Source organism: Aulostomus chinensis, chromosome 17, assembly GCF_037954235.1.
Source record: "Aulostomus chinensis isolate RoL2024-O1b breed Wild chromosome 17, RoL_Achi_v1.0, whole genome shotgun sequence".
Classification (NCBI taxonomy): Eukaryota; Metazoa; Chordata; class Actinopteri; order Syngnathiformes; family Aulostomidae; genus Aulostomus; species Aulostomus chinensis.
In genome coordinates this window covers 20826309-20854169 of record NC_141336.1, presented here as the reverse complement: position 1 = coordinate 20854169, position 27861 = coordinate 20826309, and the positions used below count along the sequence as shown (strand labels likewise).

The 27861-nt window shown below is 44.0% G+C and overlaps 3 protein-coding genes across 10 annotated transcripts; 1 reads left to right on the top strand and 2 right to left on the bottom strand.

The window, feature by feature from the left end:
- Positions 1-10: 10 nt before the first annotated feature.
- Positions 11-14007, bottom strand: togaram1 (TOG array regulator of axonemal microtubules 1). 4 transcript variants are annotated; one of them, XM_086183753.1, is made up of 23 exons: positions 13686-14007; positions 11218-12393; positions 8730-8790; positions 7302-7430; positions 6888-7142; positions 6499-6779; positions 6186-6415; positions 5676-5779; positions 5437-5601; positions 5297-5353; positions 4626-4789; positions 4377-4527; positions 4014-4238; positions 3556-3679; positions 3288-3393; positions 2854-3089; positions 2606-2764; positions 2308-2434; positions 2109-2224; positions 1811-1994; positions 1454-1673; positions 1282-1368; positions 11-1198 (listed from the first exon to the last, which is right to left on the bottom strand). In XM_086183753.1, exons 2-23 carry the CDS (start codon positions 12247-12249, stop codon positions 945-947), a joined length of 4467 nt encoding a protein of 1488 aa, XP_086039879.1. In that variant the 5' UTR covers positions 12250-12393; positions 13686-14007; the 3' UTR covers positions 11-944. The 4 variants fall into 4 exon arrangements, with proteins under 4 accessions (XP_086039879.1, XP_086039880.1, XP_086039878.1 ...); XM_086183754.1 differs by having other exon boundaries at positions 13691-14007; XM_086183752.1 differs by lacking the exon at positions 13686-14007 and adding an exon at positions 13431-13582.
- Positions 14008-14920: 913 nt separating this feature from the next.
- klhl28 (kelch like family member 28) lies at positions 14921-22583 on the top strand. 3 transcript variants are annotated; one of them, XM_086183756.1, is made up of 6 exons: positions 14921-15216; positions 15943-16270; positions 16370-17007; positions 17290-17733; positions 18858-19066; positions 19312-22583. In XM_086183756.1, the coding sequence occupies exons 2-6, from the start codon at positions 15992-15994 to the stop codon at positions 19473-19475; spliced, it is 1734 nt and encodes a 577-aa protein (XP_086039882.1). In that variant the 5' UTR covers positions 14921-15216; positions 15943-15991; the 3' UTR covers positions 19476-22583. The 3 variants fall into 3 exon arrangements, 2 of the variants coding, with proteins under 2 accessions (XP_086039882.1, XP_086039883.1); XM_086183757.1 differs by having other exon boundaries at positions 14923-15216; positions 16010-16270; XR_015109919.1 differs by lacking the exon at positions 14921-15216 and having other exon boundaries at positions 15990-16270; positions 19312-19688; positions 21400-22583.
- Positions 22551-27807, bottom strand: dorip1 (dopamine receptor interacting protein 1). 3 transcript variants are annotated; one of them, XM_086183758.1, is made up of 6 exons: positions 27715-27802; positions 27509-27644; positions 26728-27252; positions 26286-26375; positions 26052-26186; positions 22551-24845 (listed from the first exon to the last, which is right to left on the bottom strand). In XM_086183758.1, exons 1-6 carry the CDS (start codon positions 27740-27742, stop codon positions 24662-24664), a joined length of 1098 nt encoding a protein of 365 aa, XP_086039884.1. In that variant the 5' UTR covers positions 27743-27802; the 3' UTR covers positions 22551-24661. The 3 variants fall into 3 exon arrangements, with proteins under 3 accessions (XP_086039884.1, XP_086039885.1, XP_086039887.1); XM_086183759.1 differs by having other exon boundaries at positions 22552-24845; positions 27509-27807; XM_086183761.1 differs by lacking the exon at positions 22551-24845 and having other exon boundaries at positions 26136-26186; positions 26699-27252.
- Between the last annotated feature and the right edge of the window lie 54 nt (positions 27808-27861).

Below are 27861 nucleotides of genomic sequence, written 5' to 3'. Positions count from 1 at the left end.
TTTACAGAAATAAAACACTTTATTTATATATCAATCTTTGTTCTTGTTCACAAACAAGTTCAATATAATTTAACAAGAATAGAGGAGTCAAAAGGCTACGTGAAGACTGGCACTATATTGAGACAGAATCATTGATCTGAGCCTTTGCCGTTGCTCAGGCAACCACCAGAGCACAGCTGATTTTTTCGTACCGACCTTGATCAGTACACATAAGAAAGATACAGTATCTTCAGCAAAAATTTGATCCTGTCGTGAAATTTTGGTCATGCAAAAAAAAAAGAAAAAGAAAGGAAAAAAAAGACAATATCAACCAGCACTTAATAACCAGTAAATTTAAACCATTACACCATAAATTACCTCTACTAACATACAGCGTACAATGACAAATTAAGCTAATACTGTGCAAATACACATCTGAGCTGTACAAAAAGTATTTTTGTACTATTCTGTTAGTCTCAATTCACAAATCTTCAAAACAACGACATAAAAATATCACATCACATTTGATGAAACAGAAAAAAAATATACACCTTTCAGGTCCCTGTCTTTTTCCTTCTTTTTGTGCATTTCAATTTTACATTCTGCAATAGTGTCTCTGATTTGTCTACAGTACAAGTTCAGATGGTGAAGAGAAGCAGTGACAATCAGTGTGATGGTAAAACTCACGTCTATCGTGATAATGAGCTACCTTTTCAAAGTGCAAAGCAGGTTGATTTTGTCAGACCTGACGTCAGTACGTTAAGTTTGTCCATGCTTCTGTACCAGAGGAAATATCACTGAGATATGAATGAGAGTTCCTAATCATTAAGGACCTTCTCTTTATCGATAGAAAAGTGCAGGCACAATAGGAAATGTAGAACATCCCTGTCTTCAAGTAAGGTCAGTGTTGTGTCAAAGTTCTTCTCCTCCAACGTGTGGTAGTGTGTGGATTTTCGGCTTTACTTTTAGGATAAGGTCCTCAGGATCTCATTCAAACCTTTATGGATGTGGGCTGGCTGGGAGGCAGCACACTCAGCCAGGCTGGGACCCATGTGGGCGTAAAGGGCTTGGCACAGATTGGCCGTAGCACCACGGATGCTGCCGCCCCGGCCGTGAACAGTGCCGCTGTGAGTCGAGGTGCCCAGGAGGTGCCACAGCAAGGGAAGCACTTTCTGCTCCACCATCTGAGGCTTGCGAGGGTAAAGCTCTATCACAAGATCTGAAAATATGCAATGAGGACAAGAGGTGGTGAGACATAAAGGAAGTAAAAGGCTGAGGCTGCATTCTTATCTATAGACCTACCTGCAACTTTTTCGATAAGATCCACCTTTGCTTTGCCGTTTAAAAACTGAGCCTTGGTGCAGAAAGGCTGGAGAAGGAGCATGTTGTCTGCCAAGGAAAGAAAGCACTCTTATTGGACAGAAATTTTAAATTCACATCTACAAAATGGTTGCAAATCCTTTAAAATGAATACCAAGATTTGAGATAAGTGCATTAATTGCTCCAATAGCAGCAGAGGAGACGGCGCTGTTCTTGGAGTTGAGGTGATTTTCCACGATGGCTGGGACTAGAATGTTGACCACTTGGGACAAGTTGTCCTTCAGCATGTGGATGATTTTCTGTAGAGACTCGAGGGCATATAGGTTGACCTTGCTGTTGGATTCCTGCAGCCTGCCCTTGAAGGCATCAAAAACCTGAAAAGTGGAAGAGAAGCAAAGTGTAAGGTCAGAGATTTTCCTCATTAAAGAGACTTGAGTAAAGAAAATAAAGAGCCATGATGGGGAACATAAAAGGAACAGTAATGTGAGATTACATTAAAATTCCTACGAACCGGAAAAATACTATTGATGACCATATTAGGGTTGTGCTGGCAATCGTCCACTAACTGGTCAATTCCTTTGATCCTCTCTCTGAAGTCCTTTGATCCCAGCAGACCTGAGATCTGCTTGATATATTCGGTCTTGTCTGCAAAACTCTGCGTCTGAGATCTACAGCTGTAATAGCTGTTGGAATCTCTGTGGATGATGCGGAATACATCAAATTATCTTGATAAATCAGCATGTTGACTTTCCAGATGTATTGATGGACATCTGTAAACTAGACCTTGTATGACTCATAGTTCCACCCACCTGTTGGTCTGGTTGAGGGGTTCTCTAGTGAGAGACGAGGATCTGACTGTTCCACTTCCTGGGAGGGTGCGTCGGCCTCTGGCTGACTGGATGTCATGAGGCATCTCACCGAGACCCTAAAAGCCCCCACAGTGCAATGAAAGCGTTTGACCTCTAGCACTAGCAACACCACGCTCGCATCCAGGAGCAAAGACAGTACCTTGGTCTTGAGGGTGAGGACAGTGTCTCTGACAGTCGGCAGGTCTTTGGTGGAGATATACCTTTCCAGGATTTTGTCAAAGTCAGGGTGGTATGACAGGAACAGCAGCATTCGACGCCCATGGTACCTATAATACAAAAACAAGCAACCAGTTGTCCCCTAACAGTCAGGAACAGCTCTTTCTCTTGGCATTTGCAGATTTGGATAAAACTAAGTACTGATGCCCAGGTTGGGACTGACTCTGAACACATGCACGAAAAAGACTCATTTATAAACACCTGATTCAAACTCTTCCTACCTAGCTTCCTGTGAGGAGTCCTGGGCCAGCTTGGCGACTGCAGGCAAGATTCTGTCGGTGAGATCTTTACTTCCACAAAGGAGACGAGCAGCACCAACCTTCTCCACCAGGTTGGCCAGATGCTGGGCAGTGCATTTCCTTACCAATGCGTTGAGATGTCTAACAGTAAAGACAAACAATACAGCGCTGAAAGACGAAACATTAAATCCCCCCTTTAGTGACTGTGCGTGTGCTCAGAGCACACTGACCTGAGTCCCCCAGAGAGAAGAGCATTAATGCTACGGGTGGGGGTGCAGTGCTGCACCATACAGTCCAGAGCAGTGTCAGCATCCTGCCTGATGAAGGCATTACTCTCAGCTGCTTTCGGCAGCAAGGCTTTAACTGTCCCCTCCAGCTCCTGGTCCATTGCCTTCTGCAGGTGCCTGAACAGATCGCCCAGGGTGCACACAGCAAACCTGGACACTCCTGACCGCAGGTTCTTCACCTGAACAAAAGCAAACTTCCAGCATCAACTAACAGAAAGATGAGATGTAAAAAAATACTAAGCGTAAGATCAAGCAGAGTACAATTACTGAGGCACCGACAATTAAAACTGATCTAAAAAAATCAGGTGTGAACCAGGGGAGAAGCAGTTAAAGTCCAGATGCAGTGATAAAGTCAAAATCTCTGGGACAAGTGTTACCTCCTGAATGAGAGACAGACAGACATCATGAAGCCTTCCCTGGAGTGTGTCAGGGTGGAAGTGAGCTAGAGAACGCAGGAATGTGAGACCTTCAATCTTCTCCTCCCTTTAAAAAAAAAAGAGGACTTTGTTCATTTACCAATTTTAAAGGCACCACAAGATAACACGAGAGGAATAGCACCGTCTCCTTTTTTTTGTTTTAAATGTACGGCAATATTTGAAACTATTGTTCACTGAAGCTGTAAAACTGTTACACTGATTCCCTCACCAGTTCTCTGAGTTCAGCAGGTTGAAGCTCTGTGTCAGTGCCAGGTCAGGCTTGGAAAATGGACACAGCTCTGGCGACTCGGAGAGATTTTTCTTGTAGCCCGGAGTACCAGGGGACAGCTCATCTAAAAGACCGTCAGACATGGCACAACACACAGATTCAGTCTCACATTACATCTCTATCACTCTGAAAGGAAGCAGTGTGTGTGGGTGGCGGTGCATTAACACTAGGTTGTCAAAACAAAGCGCTGCTGCACATTATCCCAGGCAAACATCTTATTTGTTCATGCTCTGATGGCGATGACACTCTAATTAATGTTGCAACATTTTCTATCAACAGAGACCTGTTAGAACATCTATTTATAACAGAGTGGAAAAGTGCAAGTCAGTGTCAAGACCAGTAACACAGTGTACGATGGTAACACGGTGTAACATGAACACACTTTCAGTTCCACTGACCTGAGCTGTGGGACACAGAGGGTCGGGTCCTGCCAAGGCTAGGTGCTCTCCTAATACGGGACATGTTTTTGGTATTGGGGGGCACCGTGGGGGGACTTGGCTGGTGGGGTGGTGTCAAGCACTTGGTGGGACTTTCAGGTCCCGGTGGACTGACTGGACTGGTGGGGCTGATAGATGTAAAGTTTGATTTCGAGGAGGTCAGCGTGCTGCCGTTCAGCTGCAGATCTGCAACAGAAGCTTAAACATTTCACTCTCTCACAGCTGAACCTCACAATGGGATTTTATTATTTAAATGGCATGAAGAACAAACTAACACCATATTTACACATATGACTAAAGATGAACTGAAACAATTATGCTTGCCTTTATAGTTTAATATTCTGTTCTCATTTGTGGGGGAGTCTGACAGCATCTTTCGGACACTGTGGCGAATCTTGTCCTTTTTCTCGTCTAGCTGATCCAGGTGCTGCAGCCACACGTTTTCCCGGCCAACTCTTGGATTTTTCACCCTATCCTGCACTCACAAAACACACCAGGTGCTACTTCAGCTACTGGAGACATTGCATCATGCACGATTTATTTATTTAATCTATCAGTGGAGGTGTGACTAACCTTAATCTCATCTGGACGTGGGCTGTCACCACGTTCAAAGTGACATCCAGACAGAACAAAGATGCCTGCTGAGGGATCAGTGGGGAGTTTAGCTGTGGATGTGCTCTGCTCAAGTGACAAGGCCAAAGCTGGACGGATGGAGGACGCTACCGTGCCAAACATGCCTATGACACATCAGGAGGAAGTTTCAGATCATTTAGATATGTGGTTCACCCTGGACGGGTCACCAGTCCATCACAGGGCCAACATAGAGAGACGAACAACCATTCACACTCACAGTCACACCTACAGTCAATTTAGAGTATCAATCAGCCTCGTCCACTCTTGATGTCTTTGGACTGTGGGAGGAAGCTGGAGTACCAGAGAGAACCCACACAGGAACATGGAGAACATGGAGACTCCACACAGAAAGTTCCTGTGCTTCAGCTGAGGCTCGAAACCTGAACCTTGTTGCTGTGAGGCAACAGTGCTGACCACTGCACCACCGTGCCGCCAGTTGGATTTAAGTCCCTTACTACAAATGAAAGACACTACTAACATAATTTTATTGTGTTTATTTTTGTTTACTCAAACAAAAGATTAGCCTTTCTGTCTGTTGTAAATTTCCACTCTAAAATACTTGCGTGGATTGTCTTAACATTAGGGTAAATAATACTTCTGGCCCTCCTGACCTCTTCCAATGACTCCTTCAGGCACGTCGGAGGCTGGTGAGTTCCTGCTCTGAGATCCTAAAAAACAACATTGTGTAAACACAAAAGAGTTCCATAGAAAACAGAAAGCTCAGTTCTGTTTCATATCCCTGCTGACTGACCTTTGGCAGGCTTCAGAGCTCGGAATGATTCCGTTAAGGCTGGTTTGAGCAAGGGAGGGGAGGGTCCTGTCACCTCATCTTCAGTTTTGATTGTTCCGTTAGAGTAAGAGACTCTCAGTCCGACGACGCCAACATCAGGTGACAGGTCATTCCTCTGAGACAATCCTTTATAAAACAAATGCGAATAAGCTACAAACCAATGCAGCGTAGCAGCCAAACCTACCAGATCCTCTTTATACCTGGAAGGCTGCTGAAGTCCATGGATACTGAAGACTTCATTTTTGCAGAGGGAGATCTTGCAATGCAAGGTTTCCTTCCTGAGGAGGTAGAGTTTCTGGGGCTGCTGACAGATAATGACAAGTTAGACATTATGCTGCAACACCACTTAGCCCTGCTCCACACTTAGTCATTAAACACCAGATGGTTTCATTTGTCTAATTGCTTTTACTCTTATTTATTAGATCTTTTTTTCTACTAACATTGTGATTACTATTCTTATTTCAGGCCCCAGGGAATTCTTGGTTTTCCTTCTGTGGGCATTTTTTTTGGTCCTGTTTTGAATATGCTAGTGAAACACTGATGTTGTTTTAACTGTACTACAGATATACATCTAACTTGCCTTTTTGCTAAAATATTTCCAACGTGAAACAATATCATCTAATCTAGAGCACAGAGTTCTTACCACAGCCTCAGGTGGACAGTATGATGACATATGATGATATGACTGTGTGCAGCAGTGAAGGATTTACCTGCATTTGATGCCACTGGAGTTGGAGTTGGCAACTGAGCTCAGACTGGAAAGACGACTCTCACTGGCTGAGCTGGTAAGCATGGGGGAGGTGTGCAAAGGTGAGTCCAGACCCAAGTCTAACCTCACAGCTGAATCAGGGCTGTCCGGGTCCGGGTCTGAACTGCTGAGGCTCACTTTAGCCCTCTTTTTAGCAGCACTGTTGCGTAATGAGCGCAGCGATTTCCACATCTGCAAGTAATCCAGACTGGCAAGTATGAGCTAATAAAGTCAATAGAGACTTGATAATAAACTAAAACAGAAGGGTCACTTACCTCCTGCATGTCCAGAAGATCCTGCTCCTGAGGATCTTGCGCTGTACTGGTGCTAACAGGCTCCAGATGAAGGTCCCTTTCTAGGTGCTGATTCGGAGGGCTGCCGGGATTATTGGACCCCAGGCCATTATAAGACTGCGCCTGCTCTGCTGTTGCCATGACTGGTGAGATAGAGAGAGCTGTTCTCGTGCTGCTGAGAGCTCGACGGAAGGATGAAGTTGAGGAAGAACTCCCAAGGGAAGCGCGAATAGGCCTGGGCGAGCATCTGCCAGGAAGGTCCCCTGGAGTGGAGTAAGGCAGAAAACTGATGACACAAAACCCCACAGCATTTTTCTATTTGGCTGAAAAACCGACACATCAGTCAACTGATATTCTTTTTTCTTGTTTACCTCTTGGTGTGTCTCTCCAGGGACTGGTGTCCCGCTGGTGTGGGCTGTTCTCTCTCTTGTTGGGCCAAGTGTTGGACATAGAGAGGGAGGATTCAACATGACGGCGGGATGGTGATGGAGTGAGCATACCTCCTGGGAGTGTGGCCAGAGGATAGGAGGGCAGCAGGAAGGAGCCAGGTGTGGTGTGGTTAGATGGGAGGGAAAATGTGCGCTCAACACTGGGGTTCCTGGAGGTAACGCTTCCCTTGGCTGCCACTATGACAAAGAGGGTTGACACATCAAAACTTGTGCTTTATAATTACGGGCATATTGAAGGCTGTCAACACCCCTTTCACATGCATGTAAAAACATCCTCACTAACCTTAATGGAATGAACATTTTTGACAACTTTGCAAATTCTTTTTGTCTTCTTACCACAATCTGAGTCTGTGAAGGCTGTGGTTTTAAAGATTTCAGGGTCTAAGTTGAGGCTCCCGCTTCTTCTGAGACGGACAGGAGACACCCTCCTTCTGGGGGACTGGGGCTTCTGAGGCTCTGCAGAACCTAGAAGGAAGGCTTTTTTTAAAAAACAATTTTAACAAGAAAAGCACAAAGTCGTCAAATAATAAATCAAATATCCTCGAAAGCCTCCAGATAAGAAGATGGCTTCCCTTCTTTTCTGTGTACATCTGGAGGTCGAGACCCACGGTGACTGGATGACTGCTAGTCAGCTTAGTGCAATGAATGTTAATGTTTGGGTAGGCTAGCATACCTCAGTCTTAACTGCTCATCATCTAAAACCGGTAGTTCCTCCTCTGTATTTCCTGGTTCAAAGCGATAAGTGTTGATTTTTATATTACAGTATTTCCCATAGTTCTATAAGAGCAGACAAAGACCATCCACTGTCTTATTTTCTTCTGCTTATTCCTGTTAAGGGTGGCGGGGGAGCCTATCTCAGCTGCTTTTGGGCAAGAGGCAGGGTTCACCCGGGATAGAGACAGAGAACCATTCACACTCACAGTCACGCCTACGGTCAATTTAGAGTATCAATCAGCCTCGTCCCCAATTGCATGTCTTTAGACGGTGGGAAGAAGCCGGAGAACCAGAGAGAACCCACACAGGCACAGGGAGAATGTGCAGACTCCACACAGAAAGACCCGTTCCCGAGCCGGGACTGGAACCCAGAACCTTCTTGATGTGAGGCGACAGTGCTGACCACTGCACCACCGCGCCGCTGGACCAGACAAAGACCATTTTGAAGAAAACAGTGCTTGACGGTGTTAGACAGAGACAAGCTTAACTGGCCACTCACATTTTATGTTGTAGAGCAACAAAGGTAGAAGTAGAAAACACTGAGCTATCTTAGGCTCGTACGAACCACAGACCTTATTGCAGCCATGTTACTGAAAACTGGGAACTGGACAGACTTAGTGTAGGATTTATTCACCATCTGTCATGATCTGAATCTGTTTCGTTTTAGGTAACGTGAAATGTTACATTAGGCTGGTAAATATAGTACCTTAATTGGCTGGAACTGATGATGAAAAGCAGCTAAGCAGTCTGGGCTAGAAGTAAAGCCTGTTGACAATCAGGTGATGAACTCAAATACATAGTCAAATGGTTCAACAGCCCCAAGTTGTAAGATACATGCTGTTGTTTTAATCACGGCTACTCACCTTCCAGGTAGGCTTGTCACTGTGCTCATCACAGGACTTTCTGAGACATTGTGACTCTGTTGACTCAGCATGCTAATCCAATTCAAAGCTGCTCTAATTTGAGTTCAGCTGAAGTTGACGGTGCCAACTGTACGTCACTTTGTGAGGGATTAATGAGAGTATCAGCAAAGGAAGCATTGGCACTTACAAAAACTGGGTATGTAGGTGTCTGGACTCCCGGACGGAGGAAGATTATCTTCATTGGTTACCTGTGGGAAGCCAGAACATTATTTTTAAACACTTTGTAAACAGAGTGCAATTCCATCCACGGGCCTGAACAAAATGAAGTAGAAGAGGGACTTTGGCCTTTGAATGCTGACTGTAAAGAGTATCAACTTAATGTTTATGATGTTTTTCTGTCCTCTGTGGAAGGTTGGGCAAGACAAATTAAGTAATGAGAGATTATTGTTACAGTCAATTCGTGGCTGAGGTTGGTACCACACTGCCTGCAACAGGATCACACTCATTGCTGAGCACTCAGTGTGATTGCAATCAACACTCGAGCTGTAAATAAGTGATGTTTTACAAGCATAACCTTGTGATGTAACCAATTATGCTCCTTTCACACCCCCTACATCCCTAAGTGTGCGTTGTGGTAATGGGGTTGCTGGGAAACAAGAGACAGCTGTAAACAGAAGGTTCTGAAATGGAAGCCTGTATGCTGGGTAATAGTTTCCAGAACTAAATATGGTCAATTAATACCTCTTGAAACAAAGCCACTCGTTAGCATATGGCTCACAGTAGTCTCATTTCTGTTATTCAACACTGGCAGCTGATGAAATGTGATACGGTCTCAGTTCCACGCTGCAATCACAACACAAAGTGATTAAACAGATCGGACGTGACAATATGGTGGAAATTTTCCACTGTGTGTCCAGCTCGGGAATTCGTACCCACTTTTTTCAAGAGTTTGAAACCTTTGATAGACATGAATGGGCATTAACTGGAATACATGAGAATTAATGGGAACAAAGCTGATGAAATATGATATGGTTTCATTTCCACAATGCATCCTTCACAATCCCAACTATTTATTTAATCACCCTTGATGTGACAATGGGGGCGCAAAGGGGTGGAAAGTTCCGCTAGATTTTTTTTTTTTTTTTTAAATTGCATGAAGATCAGAACCTTTCTATGGGAATTAACAAGCACGCACTGAAACTGATGGAGATTAACATGAATATATTAAAATTCTCCCATCAAATACACAATTACTGAAGGTTTCACACACTACTGCAGGGCTTGTGAGGTCAAGCCCTCTGCTCGCACTGAAATAATTGAGTTGTACTAACAAATAGGTGGAGGCAAAAGAATCATTTCAAAAGGTCTGTTTGTAAATGTTTGCATGCACATCTACTCTTGGGAATATAAAATGTTCAAACGCACGTCTGTATATTTCTGGGTAAATGCAGTTAGAGCAAATAACTTCTTCCGTCGGTGATCATGTGAGGTCTTCTTGTAGTTTATTACATCCTTATCTTCACATCCCTCTCTGGTTTCAATGCCTGTAGAACCACATGTTCCTACAATTACCTGACAAAAATATAATGTCAGAGCAATGAAACCAGTGTTATGAGTCGTCATGACAATGTCTCAAAGGTAGTGTGTGAGGATGATCTCATGCTGGGGTTTTAAAAGTGAGGGGCGGGCCTCCCCAGGGGGGCTCTACGCAGTTTCAGGAGGGACTCAGATTATTAGATCACAAACAGTTTAGCAATGAAGTAGTTTTGGGAGAATTGTGTTGTTTTTCCTTCGTGTCAGGTCAGAAACTATTAAATGGCTCAATGCAGAGCATGTATTTGGTTTACTCTCTAAAACGCAAGCTTGGCTACATATTTGACTGTCAATGGGGTGAAACAACATCATCGTGGTTCTATGTAGGCAGTCCAGTACGTCAGGAGCGGTAAAGGGGCTCAGACTTGAACCCCCCGATTCAATTTAAATCAACAGTCAACAAGGTGGAGGTTTACTGAAAAATGTAAAGCGGTGTCTCACTGTTCCTCTCAGCTGCACTTCATCCTGATTTCATGGCACAGAACATTACTATATTTAGGTTTTAGCCCTCCACTGTGAGCAGAGTGCAACCTCTGGGAGACTGTTTGGATTCGTGCCTCTGAGTGTGACTCAGCTCATTTAAGAAATGTCAAATCCATATGAAACCCTTAAAACTGAATGGAATCTTCATGTTTTCTCTGTGGAGGGAGCCATGCACACGCGACAAAAAACACAACAAAACACTCGTTCCATGCTGCTTGCAGCTCTTCCTGAGTGATTAGGGGCCAATCAACCCAACTGCCCGGCCACTTGAAATGCTCGGTAATCTCAAAAGGAGACACTCCCGTGCTCCTAAAATCTCTGTACAGGTTGTCAACAAATGACTGATTAAGCTCTAAGTGCTAAAGACTATTTTTAGTTGTCCTTTCAAAAAACAATTGGAGCAAAGCTCGTTGAGTCGATCCATTTCCATCAGCTGTTTGGGTAATCAAGCCTTTCCCAGAATATCTCTCTAAGCCGTGTCTGATTTTGACTAAGAATCATGAAGCCACGGAAAACATATACTGACTCTGGAACTGTTCCCAGTTGGCATGATTGGGAGGAGAGACAAGTGGGACTACAACAGTGATGATGGACCCCACCTGCTCAGAACACTTTCCGTTGGGGGTGCTGCATTGCTGGTCATTTTCAGAGGATGAGAGACTGGACATGTCCCAAGGTAGTTTGTTCTTGCCTTTCCCTGCGCTGACAATCCTCCTTTGAAATGGAAGCTCGTCTGTGAGTGAGCCTAAGCTGCCATAGCCATACAACTGATCACTGTCTGGTTCAGTTCTGCAACTCCTGGCACTGCTGATCCTCCCACCGTTCATCACCCAATCCAGATCAGCTCCAGAGCTATGCTGGGGGGAGCAGCGTTTCCCTGGTTTGGGCATCACCAGGCCGTACTCCACCATCCCCTCTGAAGACAGCTTTGGGAGGATGTGTCTTGCCCGTCTGGCTTGTACAGCTGCCATAAGACCCTCCGCCTCCTCATTGAGTTCAACCATGTCGACAGCTTTCATGAGAGGCTGCTTCTTCCCTGTGTCAAGGCAATGGTCAAAAACAGCAAACAGCTCCAGGGCGGCGTGGCGGACCTTCTTTTTGCTGTCTGTCAGGGACGGTGCAACATCAAAACAAAGCTTAGAGATATTAAAATCCCTCCTAGGATGAGTGAGCATAGCTGCAATAATGATGTTGAGAACATCTTCCCGAACCCGAGAATTCTTGTGTTTCAAGTTGCCGGTGATGAGATCCAACACTTGTTGCGGGGCAACGGTTTTCATCATCTGTCGAAACACACTCATGTATTCATTCCTGGTGATGGTGCGAGTGTCGCCGAGAGCCTTGAGAGCCACCAGGACGATCTGTTTGATATATTTCTCTACATTTGTATCCAACTTTTGAATGAGTAAGTTTAAAACTTGTAAGGTACCAAACAATACTTTAAAATTACTGTCATCCAGAAGTCGGGGGAGAAAATGAATGAACTCTTCGATACTGTCAGATGTGACTGATGTCATGTCCACTTCTGAGAGGATATGTTTCAGCTCCTCCACCCCATTTGTGCGATTCTGGTAATTCTTTAAGTCCAGAAGCTGCTCATGTAACTCCTGGGAGATTAATCCAAGTATCATTATTGACGGTCCAATGGATGTTGTCAAAGTCAGGAATTCAAGAAAGCAAACACAATCCTGTGAGGACCGTAATATTCCTCTTCTTTCCTACTGCCTTGCATCCTGAGCGGTTGATGAGGTGGATCCACTCTCAGGCTAGTTCAACTGTAAAAGCCAAGAAAAAAAACAAAACAGTAACAAAATTAAGAATAAAGAAGCATTTCACAGTATTGGATTTTCTTCCCCCCCCGATATGCAATATGCCAGTATTTTCTGGCTAATTTGGAAGGCAGCCGATATTGACCAATGATATGGGTTGTGTGAAAAAAATATAGCTGTCAAGGTGATTAAAAAAATATGATTTTTTTTGTTGAAATTAATCACGTACATCGATAAAACATTGGCAATGTGGAAAAAGGTGAATAGAAAACTTTAGAAGTGGTAATCTTTCTAATTTTCCATCATTCACAAGCAACGGTGGTCCGAACGCTCCAAAAATATGAACCAAACACGTGTCTCAGTATGGTTAGTAACCACATCTGCTTCCATCCTCGTTTCACATAACAACCGAAGATGTCTTCTTCTTCTTTCAATTTATGGCGCTAGACTGAGCCGAGAGGTATTTCTGTCCTCCACTGGTTACTCACGCTTCTCACTTTATAATTAATTACATACATTTTCCAGTCTAATTTTTTCCCGAATAAACAAATTAAAAATTAATAACCTATTTTGCAAACCCTGATGTTAACATAATATTCACATATTGTACATACTGGAAAAAAGTTAGCATGCATGGATCAATTTTTTTCATGTTTTTTTTTTTTTTAAACAACAACTTTTTCCTTACTTAAATGTGTCACCTTTCTTTATTTTAAGAATGTTTGGAAAAACCCATATCATATAGTTACCAACTTATTTATGCAAAAACAACAACAACAACCAGCAATAATGGACCACTCCAGCCAACAGGACCAATAAGATTAGTTAGGGAAACTGATGATATTTGCAATACTGACGATATATATCGATATTATCGTGCATCCCTCGAATGAAATAAAACAGCGAGGAGCCAAAAACCACCATGAAAGCTCGATTATTAGTCATCTAACAGCACATTTAAACAGCTCGACCTCAATGTTCTAACTAACTTGTGGGCACTCAACCACTTGTGGCTGCCAGCCATTCCGGTATTCAGCACCTACCGTAACGTTTCCTGATTCCTTCCCAATGCTACTTGTTTAAACGTTAAACTACCAGCCGGTATTTTGGGCTAGTAAGAAAATGACTCCAGCGGTCTTAACGATCGATCCCTGGTAACCGTTAGGCAAACCGTCCGCTACCCGAAACCCTTTAATGACGTTAACGTCGCCTCAACGGTGCTAAGCTAGCTGGCTACAGCCGTGTTGGTGCTGGCTGACTGGGGCTAGCAAAGTTAGAAAAACAGCCAGAAAACAGACCTTACAATTCCCGGCGGTCCTCTTGGCTGGAGCCTGTCGAGGCTGTTTGACGTTTACGTGGTCCAAGTTTGCATGTCTCAATGAGGGAGCGGCGACCCCGACAGTGGAGACGTTTTCTCCCGGTTGTTGGAGCTGCTATCTGTGGAGTGATAAATGTTTGGAGGCTACAGAGGTATTCTCATCGAGGGGCGCCCACACTCTCACACGCTCACACACACAGCACACACACTCACAGATACAAACACACACATACGGGCGCACACACACTGAGAAAGCAAAATGGCGAATACATGTCGCAAACTGAGCGCTTCCATGGTGACGCGAGTTGCAGGCTCCTCCAGGCGGTGGTGTCACCATCACCGCAGCTCCAGGTGAATTAAACACCCTTAGCTTTCCATCGTACGCATATATGCAGATATACATGCACATTATGTTCACCGTATTCTGTGTTAGCATTTCACCTTGTTATGAGATTTAAAATGGCATGCAACGTTACAAACATTGCAATACACGATTTAGATATTGAGTCAATAAAATATAAAGAACCAGCTTTTAGAACAAGCCGTTTTATTGTATCAGTAATTATTAAATGCAAAATACAACAATGACATGGGTTTCTCGCACAATCAGAGAAATTCTCCAGTTATATATATATATATATATATATATATATATATATATATATATATATATATATATATATATATATAAAATCCATTACTTCCACTGAGAATTTATCACTTCAAGACTATGCTCACAATGTTGCATCACCAATTTTTGCTTGATTACATAATGGTTTTGTTTTTGGTAAATGACTAAGGTATACAATATTGGTGCTTTCTCTCTTTCTTTGTTTTTCTTTTTTAAATAAACGCCTACCAACTATCAAACTGTGGCATGTGCCATATTCTGATCCACAAGGTCAATAAACAGATGTAAACAGTGACGTTTTTTTTCTCAGATACTGTACTTATGTGAGTGTTGTGGTAACTGTACCTTCGCACTGAACTTAATTTCAGTATTAATACTTCAGAGGACTTTGTACTTTTATTCCAATACATTTGAAAGTAAATAATTCAGTTTTAATATACCCATACCATGCTTGTAAACTCTATAGCCAGTACATTTTTCATGTTCCTTATTTAGAATTTTAAAGAAAACGTTTCTTTCACTAGGGCACTATTTCATGGCTATTATAATACATGTGTTATGCCCTCCAGCACGATAAACTAGGCAGTATTAAGAAGAACCATGGGTGGAGTTCTCTATAATTAGCATTTTATTAGTATGTCTATTATGGACATTAATCTAGCTCTATTGTGAAAATCCCTTTATTTTGAAAGCAGCGGAAGTGGGTGCGCTGCTCGCATTGCTCGTTACTATAAGAGCCCATCTGTAGCTTTGTGGCTAGGTTGGTTGGCAGTAAGTTGTTTTCCACAGAGCCGCCCGGGGTTCCCACTCGTCACTGCTGAACTCCGTCACTGCAAAATCGGTCACTACAGCGGCACACCGGACGGACTATTAACTACAGGTCTGATTTCCTTATTTTACATTATAAATTTTGATCTTAAAGCTAGCTGGAAAATGACGTTTTGTATCTGTCAGCCATGTTACTGTATATCAATCAATGATGCAGCTAGCCACAGTAACCGTGTTTATTTTTAGCAGCGCCGACTGCAGTGCAATGAAATTCAGAAATAGGCTCAGTGTATTCATTGGAAATCAACATCTGTCACTATCCACTGGTTTCGTCGGTGTAGATGGAATTGTAAAATAGGTTAACCGTAGGAAAACGTCCCTGCAAAATCTGGCTGTTGCTGGGTTTTTACACTGTTAGCTTGCGCTGTAGCTATCTGCTGATGTAAAGCTAAGAGTTAGCAAGCGAATTCTCATCTGACCATGTCCTCCGTTCACAAATCAAGACGAGGCCCCCTGACTACAAATTAGCAAATGACATTACTGTTAATGAATATTTTAAAAATCGCACACGTTGTTGAATTTTGTCAGTTTGCTCGAGGCTAACCTATAAACACGTTTACCACTCGTGCAGCGTTAGCATTAGATTTAAAAAAAAAAAAAATCATGCTTCTTTAGCTTGTCCTGCAATGGTCAGCTAACATAGCGTCTCTGAATAATGTCTGGATTTGTAGCACACCTTCAATAAATGATTACGTATGTTTCACATGCATGTTTTATTGACTTATCAGGGTAAATTTGACAGGACTTCCCTCGTTTATCTCCAATGGTCCCATGACAGTTCCTCAGAGAATCCCTATGATGCTGTAGCCTTTACAAAGTGTCTACGCATGGATTTGTTCTCTCAGATGGACCAGCAGGACCAGTCCTATATGTTTGCCAGTCTCACGCGACCACACTCCGAGCAGCTGCTGCAAGGCCTCCAGCTCTTGCGGCAGGATCACGAACTATGTGACATTGTCCTCCGCGTGGGTGATGCCAAGATTCATGCCCATAAAGTAGTGCTGGCCAGTATCAGTCCGTACTTCAAGGCCATGTTCACAGGTAACCTGTCGGAGAAGGAGACTTCTGAGGTTGAATTCCAGTGCATCGATGAGACTGCCTTGCAGGTAGGATTGGAGCCAGAACACCACAGTCAATGCACCAATTAAATAATGTGCCGTACCTTTTTATTTACAACATTTTTTATGTTGCTTTTTCCTTTCTAGGCCATCGTTGAGTACGCTTACACTGGCACAGTGTTTATCTCCCAGGAAACGGTGGAATCTCTGCTACCGGCTGCCAACTTACTCCAGGTCAAGCTAGTACTTAAGGAGTGTTGCTCCTTCTTAGAGAGCCAACTGGATGCTGGGAACTGTATAGGCATCTCCCGCTTTGCAGAGACTTATGGCTGTCATGATTTGTGCCTGGCTGCGACTAAGTTCATCTGTGAGAATTTTGAGGAAGTTTGTCAGACTGAGGAGTTTTTTGAACTGACGAGGGCAGAGCTGGATGAAATAGTGTCCAACGACTGCCTTAAGGTGGTCACAGAGGAGACTGTTTTTTACGCCCTGGAGTCGTGGATTAAATACGATGTGACTGAAAGACAGCAGCATTTAGCTCAGCTGCTGCACTGTGTACGCCTTCCACTCCTTAGCGTCAAATTTCTTACTCGCCTATATGAAGCCAACCACCTTATACGAGATGACCACGCGTGCAAGCACCTGCTCAATGAGGCCCTCAAATATCATTTCATGCCTGAGCACCGGCTCTCCTATCAGACTGTGCTATCTGCTCGGCCCAGGTGTGCCCCAAAGGTGCTGCTCGCCGTCGGAGGCAAGGCCGGATTGTTCGCCACATTAGAAAGGTATTGCTAACAATATGTAGGTGAAAGTTTAAAAGCCACATTGAAAATTTGTGTCTTCATTGTAGGGCTGGGCAATACATGGAAATCACGATGGATGTTGCACTACATGTATTTTTTTTCTTCAATATATATGTTGTGGTATACATAGCAGTGCCAAAATATCAGAATTGAGGTATTTTATCCAGATTTTCAAATATTATTTTGCTTGTATCACCCAGCCCTTGTTCATTACATTCTCTGAGAAATTACTAACTTATTGGGTATTAATCTTTTCTCTTGCAGTATGGAAATGTATTTTCCTCAGACAGATTCCTGGATAGGCCTGGCCCCTCTCAGTGTCCCCCGATACGAGTTTGGAGTCGCAGTGCTAGACCACAAGGTGTTCGTGGTGGGGGGCATCGCCACGCACATGCGACAGGGCATTAGCTATAGGCGGCATGAGAGCACCGTGGAGAGTTGGGACCCCGAAAGCAACACCTGGTCTTCTGTAGAGCGCATGGCGGAGTGTCGTAGCACCCTTGGGGTGGTGGTCCTGGCTGGAGAGCTGTATGCCCTGGGAGGCTACGACGGCCAGTATTACCTCCAGTCGGTGGAGAAATACGTCCCCAAGTTGAAGGAGTGGCAGCCTGTGGCACCCATGACCAAGTCCCGCAGCTGCTTTGCCACGGCTGTGCTGGATGGGATGGTGTATGCTATCGGAGGCTATGGACCAGCCCATATGAACAGGTAGGGAAGACTCATGTTTACGTACGTTTCTCAGCTACTTCGCACTTGTGACTGCAAAAGAAAAACATGCAGCACCTGTTCTTGTTCCTATAGAGAGCATCAGGTTGTGATGCCTCACCACTCCCCTTTTGCACAAGTCTGTACTCCCAGTGAAGAGCTTCCAGCCCTTTTTTTTTTAAGTCTTCCTAGCTTGGTCTTCTGTGAGTTATTTGATAGAACTGGCAGTCGGGTGAAGGATGTCAAGTGTTGCTGAGAAAATGGCCCAGGGTCTGTTAATGAGAGGAGAGGAGTCCTAACAGGAGTGGTAGCTGAAGTTTCATGGAGTGTGTGCCTGAGCGCTGCTGCTGCTGCTGCTGGTGAGACCTCTGTTGTTACTGTGGATCTCTAGAGAGCAGCGTCTCTGTTGCTTGTTTCCTTGACTCCCAAAACCCTTCAGGAGAATGTGTTTGGACAGAGAATCTCTGGGGACTGATTTCTTTTTTTTTTTTTCTTCCCTCTGTCCCCAATGAGTTAGATGTTCTTGCATACTGCAAAAAACATATTGCCAGTGTTCCAGTGAGTGTTGGGCCTTTTGCAACTAACCCCCAAATATATATATTTTGATAGTTCATACGTATGTCTGGCAGGGTTCCTCTTCTGAAAACCAGGCAGCCGAAATACAAAAGGCTTTCTACAGCCATTTGTGTTTTTTTAGGCATGTTGGCAGCCCTCATAGGATGAATCCTAATGACTTTGTTTGGGTTGTAGCTCACCATCTGTGATTGTTTGATGGACTGTCAGTTATCGTTGCTGCCTTTCCTCTCGCACCACTGTGAGGTTCCCATTTGTGGGTTTGTCTTTGTCCCTCAGCTTCACGTGCAAATAACTTTGGTGACTTCTCAATTCTTTTTAGCAGCTTCATCAAATCCATACTTTTTTTTTTTAATTTTTTTTAAATAGTTTTACCAATATCAACTAATCTGTGACAAACCAATCAGCCTCAACAAGCATGCCAAACGAATAGGAAGAGCGTGTTTTGAGCAGGCTAAATTTGATTGACTGGTGTAGCATTGAGCTTAGAGCAGCCTTGGGTGGCTGTGAATTCTCAAGTCTGGCTGTAATGGTGCTCCATCTGCTCTCCTCAGCGTGGAGCGGTACGACCCCAGCAAGGACGCCTGGGAAATGGTAGCACCCATGGCAGACAAGAGGATCAACTTCGGAGTTGGCGTCATGCTCGGCTTCATATTTGTGGTCGGTGGACACAATGGAGTTTCTCACCTGTCCAGCATCGAGCGGTATGATCCCCACCAGAACCAGTGGACAGCCTGCAGACCCATGAACGATCCACGCACTGGTGAGTTCACCCACTGCCTTGAAACTGTTTTTTTTTTTGTTGTTGTTTTTAAATTTTGTTTGTAGGCATTTAATTCTTGACTTCCCTATAATAGTGACCAAAGAGGTTCTGTTGCTCAGACTCACTGGCTAAGCTAATCAGATTTTAATGGCCAACATAATGAAGAGTGGACACCACTGGAGTTCATTCCTCCGTCAAAGCGCCATGGCATCATCAGTTGAGCCTGTGGTGTGCTTTTCTTGCAGGTGTGGGCTCTGCCATCGTGGACAACTACCTCTATGTGGTGGGAGGTCACTCTGGGTCGTCCTACCTGAACACTGTCCAGCGTTATGACCCCATCTCCGACAGCTGGTTGGACTCAAGCGGCATGATGTATTGCCGTTGTAACTTTGGTCTGACTTCCCTTTGACCCATGGCCCAGCCAGCTAGGACCCAATAAGAGAAATTAGACACGAAGACGTTTCTTTTTTGTTGTCTCCTCCTCCTCCTTCCCCGCATTCATCCTCCAGGTGCAAAGGAGTGCTGCACGTCAGCGTGAACACAAGAGGACATGTAGCCTTGCTGGGTGGATGGATGTACCGGGCTAGCTGGCTGGCAGAGGGGACCACACACGGCTGCAGAGGTGAGGAAGAGCTGAATGTGTGCAGCCGAGAAGGGAACATGATTCGATGGCTGTCGTCACGGCTACGTGGAGACGACCGCCCCACTGCTGCTGGACCATAATGAGGACTCGGAGCCATTTCCCAGTGGATTGCGAGAGAAAATCTGTTGTTCTAGCAGAATTTGTTGTTTCCTTCATGCCATTATTTTGTTTAGCACTTAATTTTTTTTTTAATTTCCCTGCTGCAACTAGAACCATGTGTTCATTTTTGTAGGACACTGCAGTTTGCTTGTGTATCGTATGAACATGTGATTGTTGGCCATGTAGTGTGTATGTCCGTGTGTATGCTCCAGGGGTACGTGCATGTCGAATAGGATTGTTTTCGTTTCCTGTCTGCGTGCAGAACCGATGCTCGTGTTTAGCGACACAGGAGTTCTGCATCAAAACCAGTGCTTCACAAAAAAGAGAAGTTGGAATCTTTATATTTTCTCAAAGGGCTGCCTTTCTCTCTTGTAAATAGTTGAAATGAAATATATAGATATGAATATATCCTCTAGTGCATTGCCTGTAAATGTTTAACTGCACTGGGTCACGTGTGTGCACGCGCGAGCACGTGCGGATGTGTATGTTGTTTCATTCCCAGGGACAATGTAGAGCTGAATGATGAATTCTCCTGCAAGTGTTTGCCTGTAGTCACTTATTCATCCTCAGAGCCGTCGAAGACGTTGCGTCTAGCAGAGAGCAGGTCGCACGCTTGCTCCTCCTCATTAACGTTGAACCTCGGCTCTTTGCACCCTTTGGTCTGTTCACTATACCAACTGGTGCTATATTTAGGATTCAGGATTCAGCTGTTTATGTTGCTTCACACAATTGGGTCAGCCTCCGCGCCGCATCTGCTACATTTCTGCTATAGGTGTTTAGTTTGTGGGTTTATGTGCGTTCAAAAAGCATTGACTCAGCCCCCACCCCCACTCATGCAATAAACAAGTCTGAAAGGGAAGCCTGTGATCAAACAAAGACAAACGTTTGTGCATTAAGCTTCATCTACCTGACACGTTAACCCTGTTGCAGCATATACGCATGCTTCAGTGTCGTCGACCTACCTGTCACCCGTACAAAGTCGTGCAGGAACAAACTAGGTTTTTTGTTGGGTTTTTTTTCCCCTTGCATGTGATTGGCCCGCCCACAAACTTGTAATGCTCACTAGCAAGACCTTGGCTACAAATCGAATGAAGTGCCAAAACGTAACCCCCTTTTTTTCTTTTTGAAACATCTTTCCCACCTTCCAGTGCTAGAGACGCAATCCCTTGTGTGCCACAATGTCAAAATGTTCCTCTTATTCTTCTCAATAAGGGACTAGCATCCTTCCATGCTGTCACATGGAAATGGGTGATAACGCACCAAGGGCTACACTAGCCAACTCAGGCCATGTCGCCACTGTCACCACCAGCCCTGCATCCTGGGAGATTTTGCCCCCCCCCCCCCCTGTTTGGTTCTGGGCTGCGAGAGGGTGTCTGGACTGCCGGACGGGCACCGCACAACTGCGTGTGGGGTGTCCGCTTGGGTCACTGTTAATGTTCTAGTTGTGCACTGATGGTTGCACACGAACTTAAGCTCTGCGTTGCACTTACCAAACCCTTTGGTACACATTGTAAGATATGTTTTAATTTAGGCTAATAGCAGTTAGATAATGCAATAAGACATTTGTTATGTCTTTGTCTGTCTCTTACAGAAGCCAAGGCATCTCATGTCGATTGACACTTTTGGCAGGTAACGTGTTCGTCTGATGGAATGTCACATGGTGTCATAGACTCCTTTTTACTGTGCATGCTGGGTTGTTTTTACAGGGCAAATGTTAAATTTCTGTAGATTAAAAATGTCTTGTTCATTCAGGAGTAGCCACATTTGGAGCGCATACAATTGTAGTTTTAGCCACAGAGAGGTCTTAGGATACAAGACAGGATATGACGCTTTCCTTTTTTCCTCCTACTTGATGTGATGGTAAAACCATTATTACTTCTCCTGAACGTAGAGAAATTTAGTTACATTTGCCTTGCAAATAAGGACGAGACCTTTTCAGATTGTTTGCATCAACATCAATACTGTAGTACTTTTCGATTTCCTGCCCACTTTGAACGAGTAACACATGCATCGTAGGAGCTGAATTGTGAAAACTTTATTTTAGAAATATGCGAATGACTTGTATTTATAATTTTTTTTTTTTTTAATGTCCCTTAGTCTGTCTCTGTGCTAATTATTTTTGTTTCTCAAGTCTTTTGTGATGGATTTTGTTGGTCACTTTACTACAGCACTAATCACGCAGGCGTAATTATGTGCTGCTGTCATGACAACCCCCCAGCCGCCCAGCATCACGTCCCCCTACACTGTCATGATTTCTGAGGTGTATTCTAACTACTACGATGAGTCGTGGAGAGATGAGGTTGGAGGGGGATGAATATCTGCAAACGTGAATCTGCAAAAAGAAAAGGGATGTTAAAACTGAGCTTGTACGCATTTTTATTTTATTTTTTTTAAATTATTGTTATGGCCTAACCAATGTCATTGCCACCACTCTCACCAAAGTGCTTGTTCAAAGAAATCCAGTGGATGACTGTAACACCTGGTTTGGAACAGACTGCCACTCTGTGTCTGCAAGAACGTCCTTTGAAACTGATGTCAATGTTAGCCAAATTACCACTCTGCTTCTTTTACATTCTCCCATTGTATGTCTGGAGTAAGGTAATGATCTTGAATTTTATATCCTGTGGATTAATACTGCAAGTACAAGATAACCTTAGGTGTGCAAACGGTAGCCTTTCACATTTGATCATGTTTTGATTGAAAACATTTTACATAACTTTTTAGTCTGTTTGTGTGGTGCAGTTGTGCCCAGTTTAAAATAAATGCCTGCCTTAAAAGGTACCGTCTGCTTCCTCTTTGTTTTGTCTGTCCGTGCGGTGCAACATAAATCAGCACAAATTGTACTTAAAAATATTTATTCGCGTTTTAAAAAAAAGCATAGAAAAAAACACGACATGAAAACGATGACACCGCTTAAGATTGCCATTCTTGTGATGCGCACAATTAAAAATACTTGACTTTATAGGGTGATGCTGTCAGCTCAGTGCTCTGGAGGCACTTTTAGTGTACAAAATGGCAAAATTCAGACAGCCTTGAACAGGCTTGTGTCTGGACTTTCTAGTTTAAAGGGATACCTCACTCAAAGTGTATTTTTGCCTTTCAAGTACTCACAAAAATGTACGGCTCACAAAGGTGTACTTTTTCTCCTGCTCCATCACTGCTTTGTGACCCAGAAACGGCCACAGCAAGAAAACAGCACAACAGTCCAGCAACGTCTGGTATAACCCACGTCTTTCTATCCATCTGCACGCTCACTAATCCAGGTTTTATAATTAGGGCCTGAGCCAGTCCCTGGCGAAGACCCTATTATGTTTTGAAGTCACACTCGCCACTTCAAAAGTGAATTTGACCCCCTAAACATGCATGAAAACTCACCAAATTTGGTAAGCACATCGGGTGCGGCGAAAAATTCGATAATTAAAAAAAAAAGAGGCGCTCTACTCAATAGCGCCACCTACATACACAAAAAACCACGCCACAGACTGTAGGAATGTCCTACAGACATGGGACAAACACCATTGAACTCGTCTCATCAAGACGGATAAATCATACACTCACACCCCTGACCTAACTGTAACAGGATGTCCACAATTTGGACACGAATGTCTAATTTTGGACAATTTTGCGCCCCGAACAAAATCTATCTCCTCCTAAACCGTAAATGCCAGGTCTTCCAAACTTTCACACATTACTCTCCCAACTGTGCTGATTAAAAGTTGTTCAAGGTTAATATACTACGCGCTCGGTTTGGATTTTATGAGCCGTCAAAGTGGGGGAGACACTTTTCGCCTTACAATGGAAGTCTATGGGGAGAGCGTGTCCTCTCAGGGTACATACTCTCAAACAAATGCTTCTCACATCTACACCATACATTCCACAGCTTTTAAAAACACACCACTGTATTCCTGACAAAAATCCCTACAAAAATATGGTATTTTGTGTGACTTTTGACCAACGTATGCCAACTTATTCAGCTTTTACACACTACATTTCTCTTAATCCTCCACTCTCTCCACTCTAGCACAGATCAGACACAGTGCAGCGGGGGAGGGGCTCTTAAAGGGCCAGCTGGCAGCTCTGCTCTCAGCTCTGCAGTCACACTGTGCAGCGCACTGAGGCTCCTATCTCCTAAACTACAAGGCCTAGGGATTTGCCGATTACACCGTTGGATTGGGGCCAGTGTCAAGGACGCGGCCTACGGCCGCGCGGGGGCTCAGGCCCTAACAACGCTGCTTGCAGCTTTAATTTTTAATTGCAGTTTCACGATTAGCTTCACGCTAACTACATGTGGCTGGCTCTTGCATTCTGGAGTCACAACGATGTGATGCAGCAGTGAAAGAAACGGGATAAAATAAACACCTTTAACATTTGGTCATGATGTTAAAACGCTTGTACAAAAGCTCCCTCTGGCCAAACATGGCAGTTTGTGTTTCTTCAATCCTAAAATCAGTATAATTTTTTTTTTTTAAAAAGCGCCAGTTAATTGTAGAAAAGAGCTGATATGTAAAAAAAAATTTCCGAAGTGACAGAATCAAGCTCCCAGCGTCATTTACAAAAGGCTGCTGCTTGATTGGAAGGAAAGTGAACATGCTTATAACGAGCGGTCCGCGCTTGCATTACCATGAATGAAAATTAGCTCGGAACTATTTTAGTCCATTACACTCTTGGATTCCAAGCGATTTAAGCTTTCAGGTGGAATGGAACACGTGTTCTTAGGAAGCAGGCCAGAGGAAACAACTGATGATGCGTGAATTACAAGTCAAAACAGGAAGACAGACATGATTACAGGGGATCAATAACCGAAGGAAGGAAGTGAAAGCCTGTCTTCGTCTGTGCGTTCAGCTCTGACGAGGTCACTTGTCGGAGGCACGGATATAGACCAGAGAGGACAGAAGCAGGAGCTCGGGTGGCTTGTGTAAGAGGATCAGATTGTCGCTCCTCAGGCCGTCGTAGTGCATCCAGCAACCATCAACCTGGAAAGCTGCAGAGTAGTGATGCTCCTCCTTGTTGAAGAGTGTGGCGCCCTCTAGGAAGTACCTGGCGACATGAGAGTCACTCCGTTTATGAGATTTATGGATTCACTTTTATTTACTTATTTATTTATTGCCAAATCGCAACACGAGTTTTCTCGTGACACTTCACACTCTTTCAATTAATCATTAGCACCTTTTTCTTTGTACTGTCCAGGCAACTACCAGTGAGAACATGGATACTAGCGAGAAACACACAAGCGCAGCTGCGGTAATAACAAAAACAAAAACCCAATAAAAAACACTTGTGAAGTGAAAATAAATGCATTTTTGCAAACAGGAAAAAACGACATGTACAAAGCAGTTGAGTTACTATGCAGAAATATCGTGGTCACCAGTGTTGGTTTGTCTGTTAGCAGCCTTACTCTGAAGACTGTGGTGAAATTTGGTAGGAAGACAGAGCTTAAGTTGAGTAACCGTCAATTTTAGTCTCAACCCACATTCGGATTCTGACCTCATGATGTCACACGACCTCTGTGGAGGTCGCTCTTGATGTTCCAACACCAGGACGTTCTCAGCCCTCAAGTTAGTCTTACAGGTGAGTGATCCTTGTCGCAGCTTATATCCATGATAATATAAACTCCAGCGGCTGTCACGTTGCAGACGAGCCTGCTACATTTCAACCGTTTTACAATGCAGGACCTTATTTTGTTTTCATGTTAAATTAATTGAAAAAAAGACCCAGTACTGAAGCTGTAACATTGCTTGTAGGGCTTTGCAACAAAGTCAATACAGTGGAGTGGGATTTTTTTATGATACTCTTTCGATATTCCAGCCGCCCGTATCAATATGGCAACTAAACTTCAGTATGTTCCTGTTCAGTGAGTGACACAAGAACTTGTACGTACTTCATATTTTTAATATGATATTATGGGAACTACATCCACTGTGTTCAGTGACAGTCTAACCCTGCAACATTTCAAATATAATTCTGATTCAAGCAGTTCTGATTCAGTTTTTGCACATTAAGTTTTCTCATGTTTACTATGACGTACATTTCATCAGGCTAAACCTGCTCTACTTTGAAAAAGTCACTTCATCATGTCCTGTATCGTATGGCAAAGAAATGTGATAAAATCCTGCCCTGAAGCCTCTGGCCCAAATTGATTGCCATTACAACAGGGTGACGCGGTTGTGGTTTGCACCAGTGTGTGTGGCGGCAGCAGGCTCCTGCATGCAGAGCTAATGGAAACACGCTGCGGAGGTGTGACACCTTTGCTGGCAGAGGGCCAGGTGGTAGGGGATGTAAGACAACTCCTCAGACTTCCACTGCTGCATGTTGAGAATGACAAAAGGTGGCGGGCCATGGCAGAAAACCCTCTGGGAGAACTCTCTTAGACCGTCACACCTGTTTAAAATAAATAATAATGATTAAAGAAAAATGGTCACGGAAGTGGAATAACACTCAGTTGAATTGGAGTTAATGAGCACCCTCGTTATGTCTCACCCCAGCTGTGTGCACAGTAAGAGCTTGGGGCAGAAGAATTCATCCACCGCCGACTGAATGGGGTCTCTGTGAGGCAGCTCATGAGGAGGGCTGCAGGCAAATATCAGTGAAACTATGAGAAATGTGGGAGCCGTCCAACCACACACCATTCACTGAGACACTTCGCACAACAACACGTCACACACACACACAATGAAGATTCTGCACAGAGCACTGAAGACTGAGGATTAAGAATCGCAATGTCACATTATTTAACTTGTCAAAGGGGGGTGAGGTGAACTCCCTTGAAGGGGAGGTGGTGGTCAAGTCCATCTGACACAGGTTTTGTATAAACTGCACAGACAGCTCTCAGTGGAACTGTTAGTTGATGATGCTGACAGGGTGAAACTATAAAACTTCTCATCATAACTTACTGATGCAACACTGCCAGAATGCAGTATACCTGACATTTATTGTAGTCCTGAGGAATTCCTGGAAGCGGCCTGGACAGCTCCAGTTGGAACATAAACTCTCCTGCATGGTGGACATGAGGTTCTCCAGGTTCTCTGTAAAGTTCTCATGCTCATTACCGAAAAGGTCAATCATCAGTTCAGTGCGGTGGATCTCTGAGCGGTACTGTCTTTTAGACATCCTGTCCCAGATCCACAGCATCTTCACTGTGGTGTAGTCACAGGAGTCCATTAAGTAGAGGAAATACTCCACAAACTGCCTGCCCAGGAAGACGGCCAGCTCTCGAGGAAAACCCTGGTTGTCCCGCAGGATCACATAAAGGATCATGAGGAAGCCGTCGATGGTGCAGGTGTTTTTCAGGTTGATTTTGACGTACAAGGGGGTGCATGATATCGCCTTCCTGCCAGCCTTGATGGTGTAGACGCCACCCCAGGGGAGCACAGGCCTCCAGAAGGAGCGGTCCTCCTCGTCATGGTTGTTGATGGAAGCGCGGATTTCCTGGAACAGCGTCTTTGACCTGAAGACACACAAAATAATTGGGCCAGTTCGACTGTGGGTCAGGTCCGGTTCGGTCGTTATATCGTTAAAGTGGGAACATCAGTTTTGAGACTTTAGCTACTTTAGCATTAAAGAGGCTATTCAACTAAAGTTAGCTTCAAGTTACAGAAAAATAAGGCATGCAATGTTGAATTGCAACAAGAGTCCCCCCCCCCCCCAAAAAAACCAAAACAAAAAACTGCTTGCTTAAGGAAAAGCAACCGCTATCACTTTACCTTTCGAGGTGAAGACTGTTCTGAGTGTTTGAGAATTGCGTTTGGATGTCTTCGGAGTCCTTCAAAACACTGAGTCTACTCTCCATTGCTCTCTGTATCTCTTCATGTCTAAAGGCGGACTCAAAGCCAAAGGAAACTAATCACAGTATTACCGGCATTTAGTTGTAAATATACATACATATTTATATATCGTTAAATCATGACACCTTGCGATGTGTCCATTTCCACCCACATAAACGCTGCTGTTGATATTTAGTCTTCTTTTTTGTCCCGTAACGTCCAGGAGATGTGCTGCCATCTGCTGAGTCTTATTGTAATTACAACCACGGGAGCCCCGCCCATTCAGTGACCTC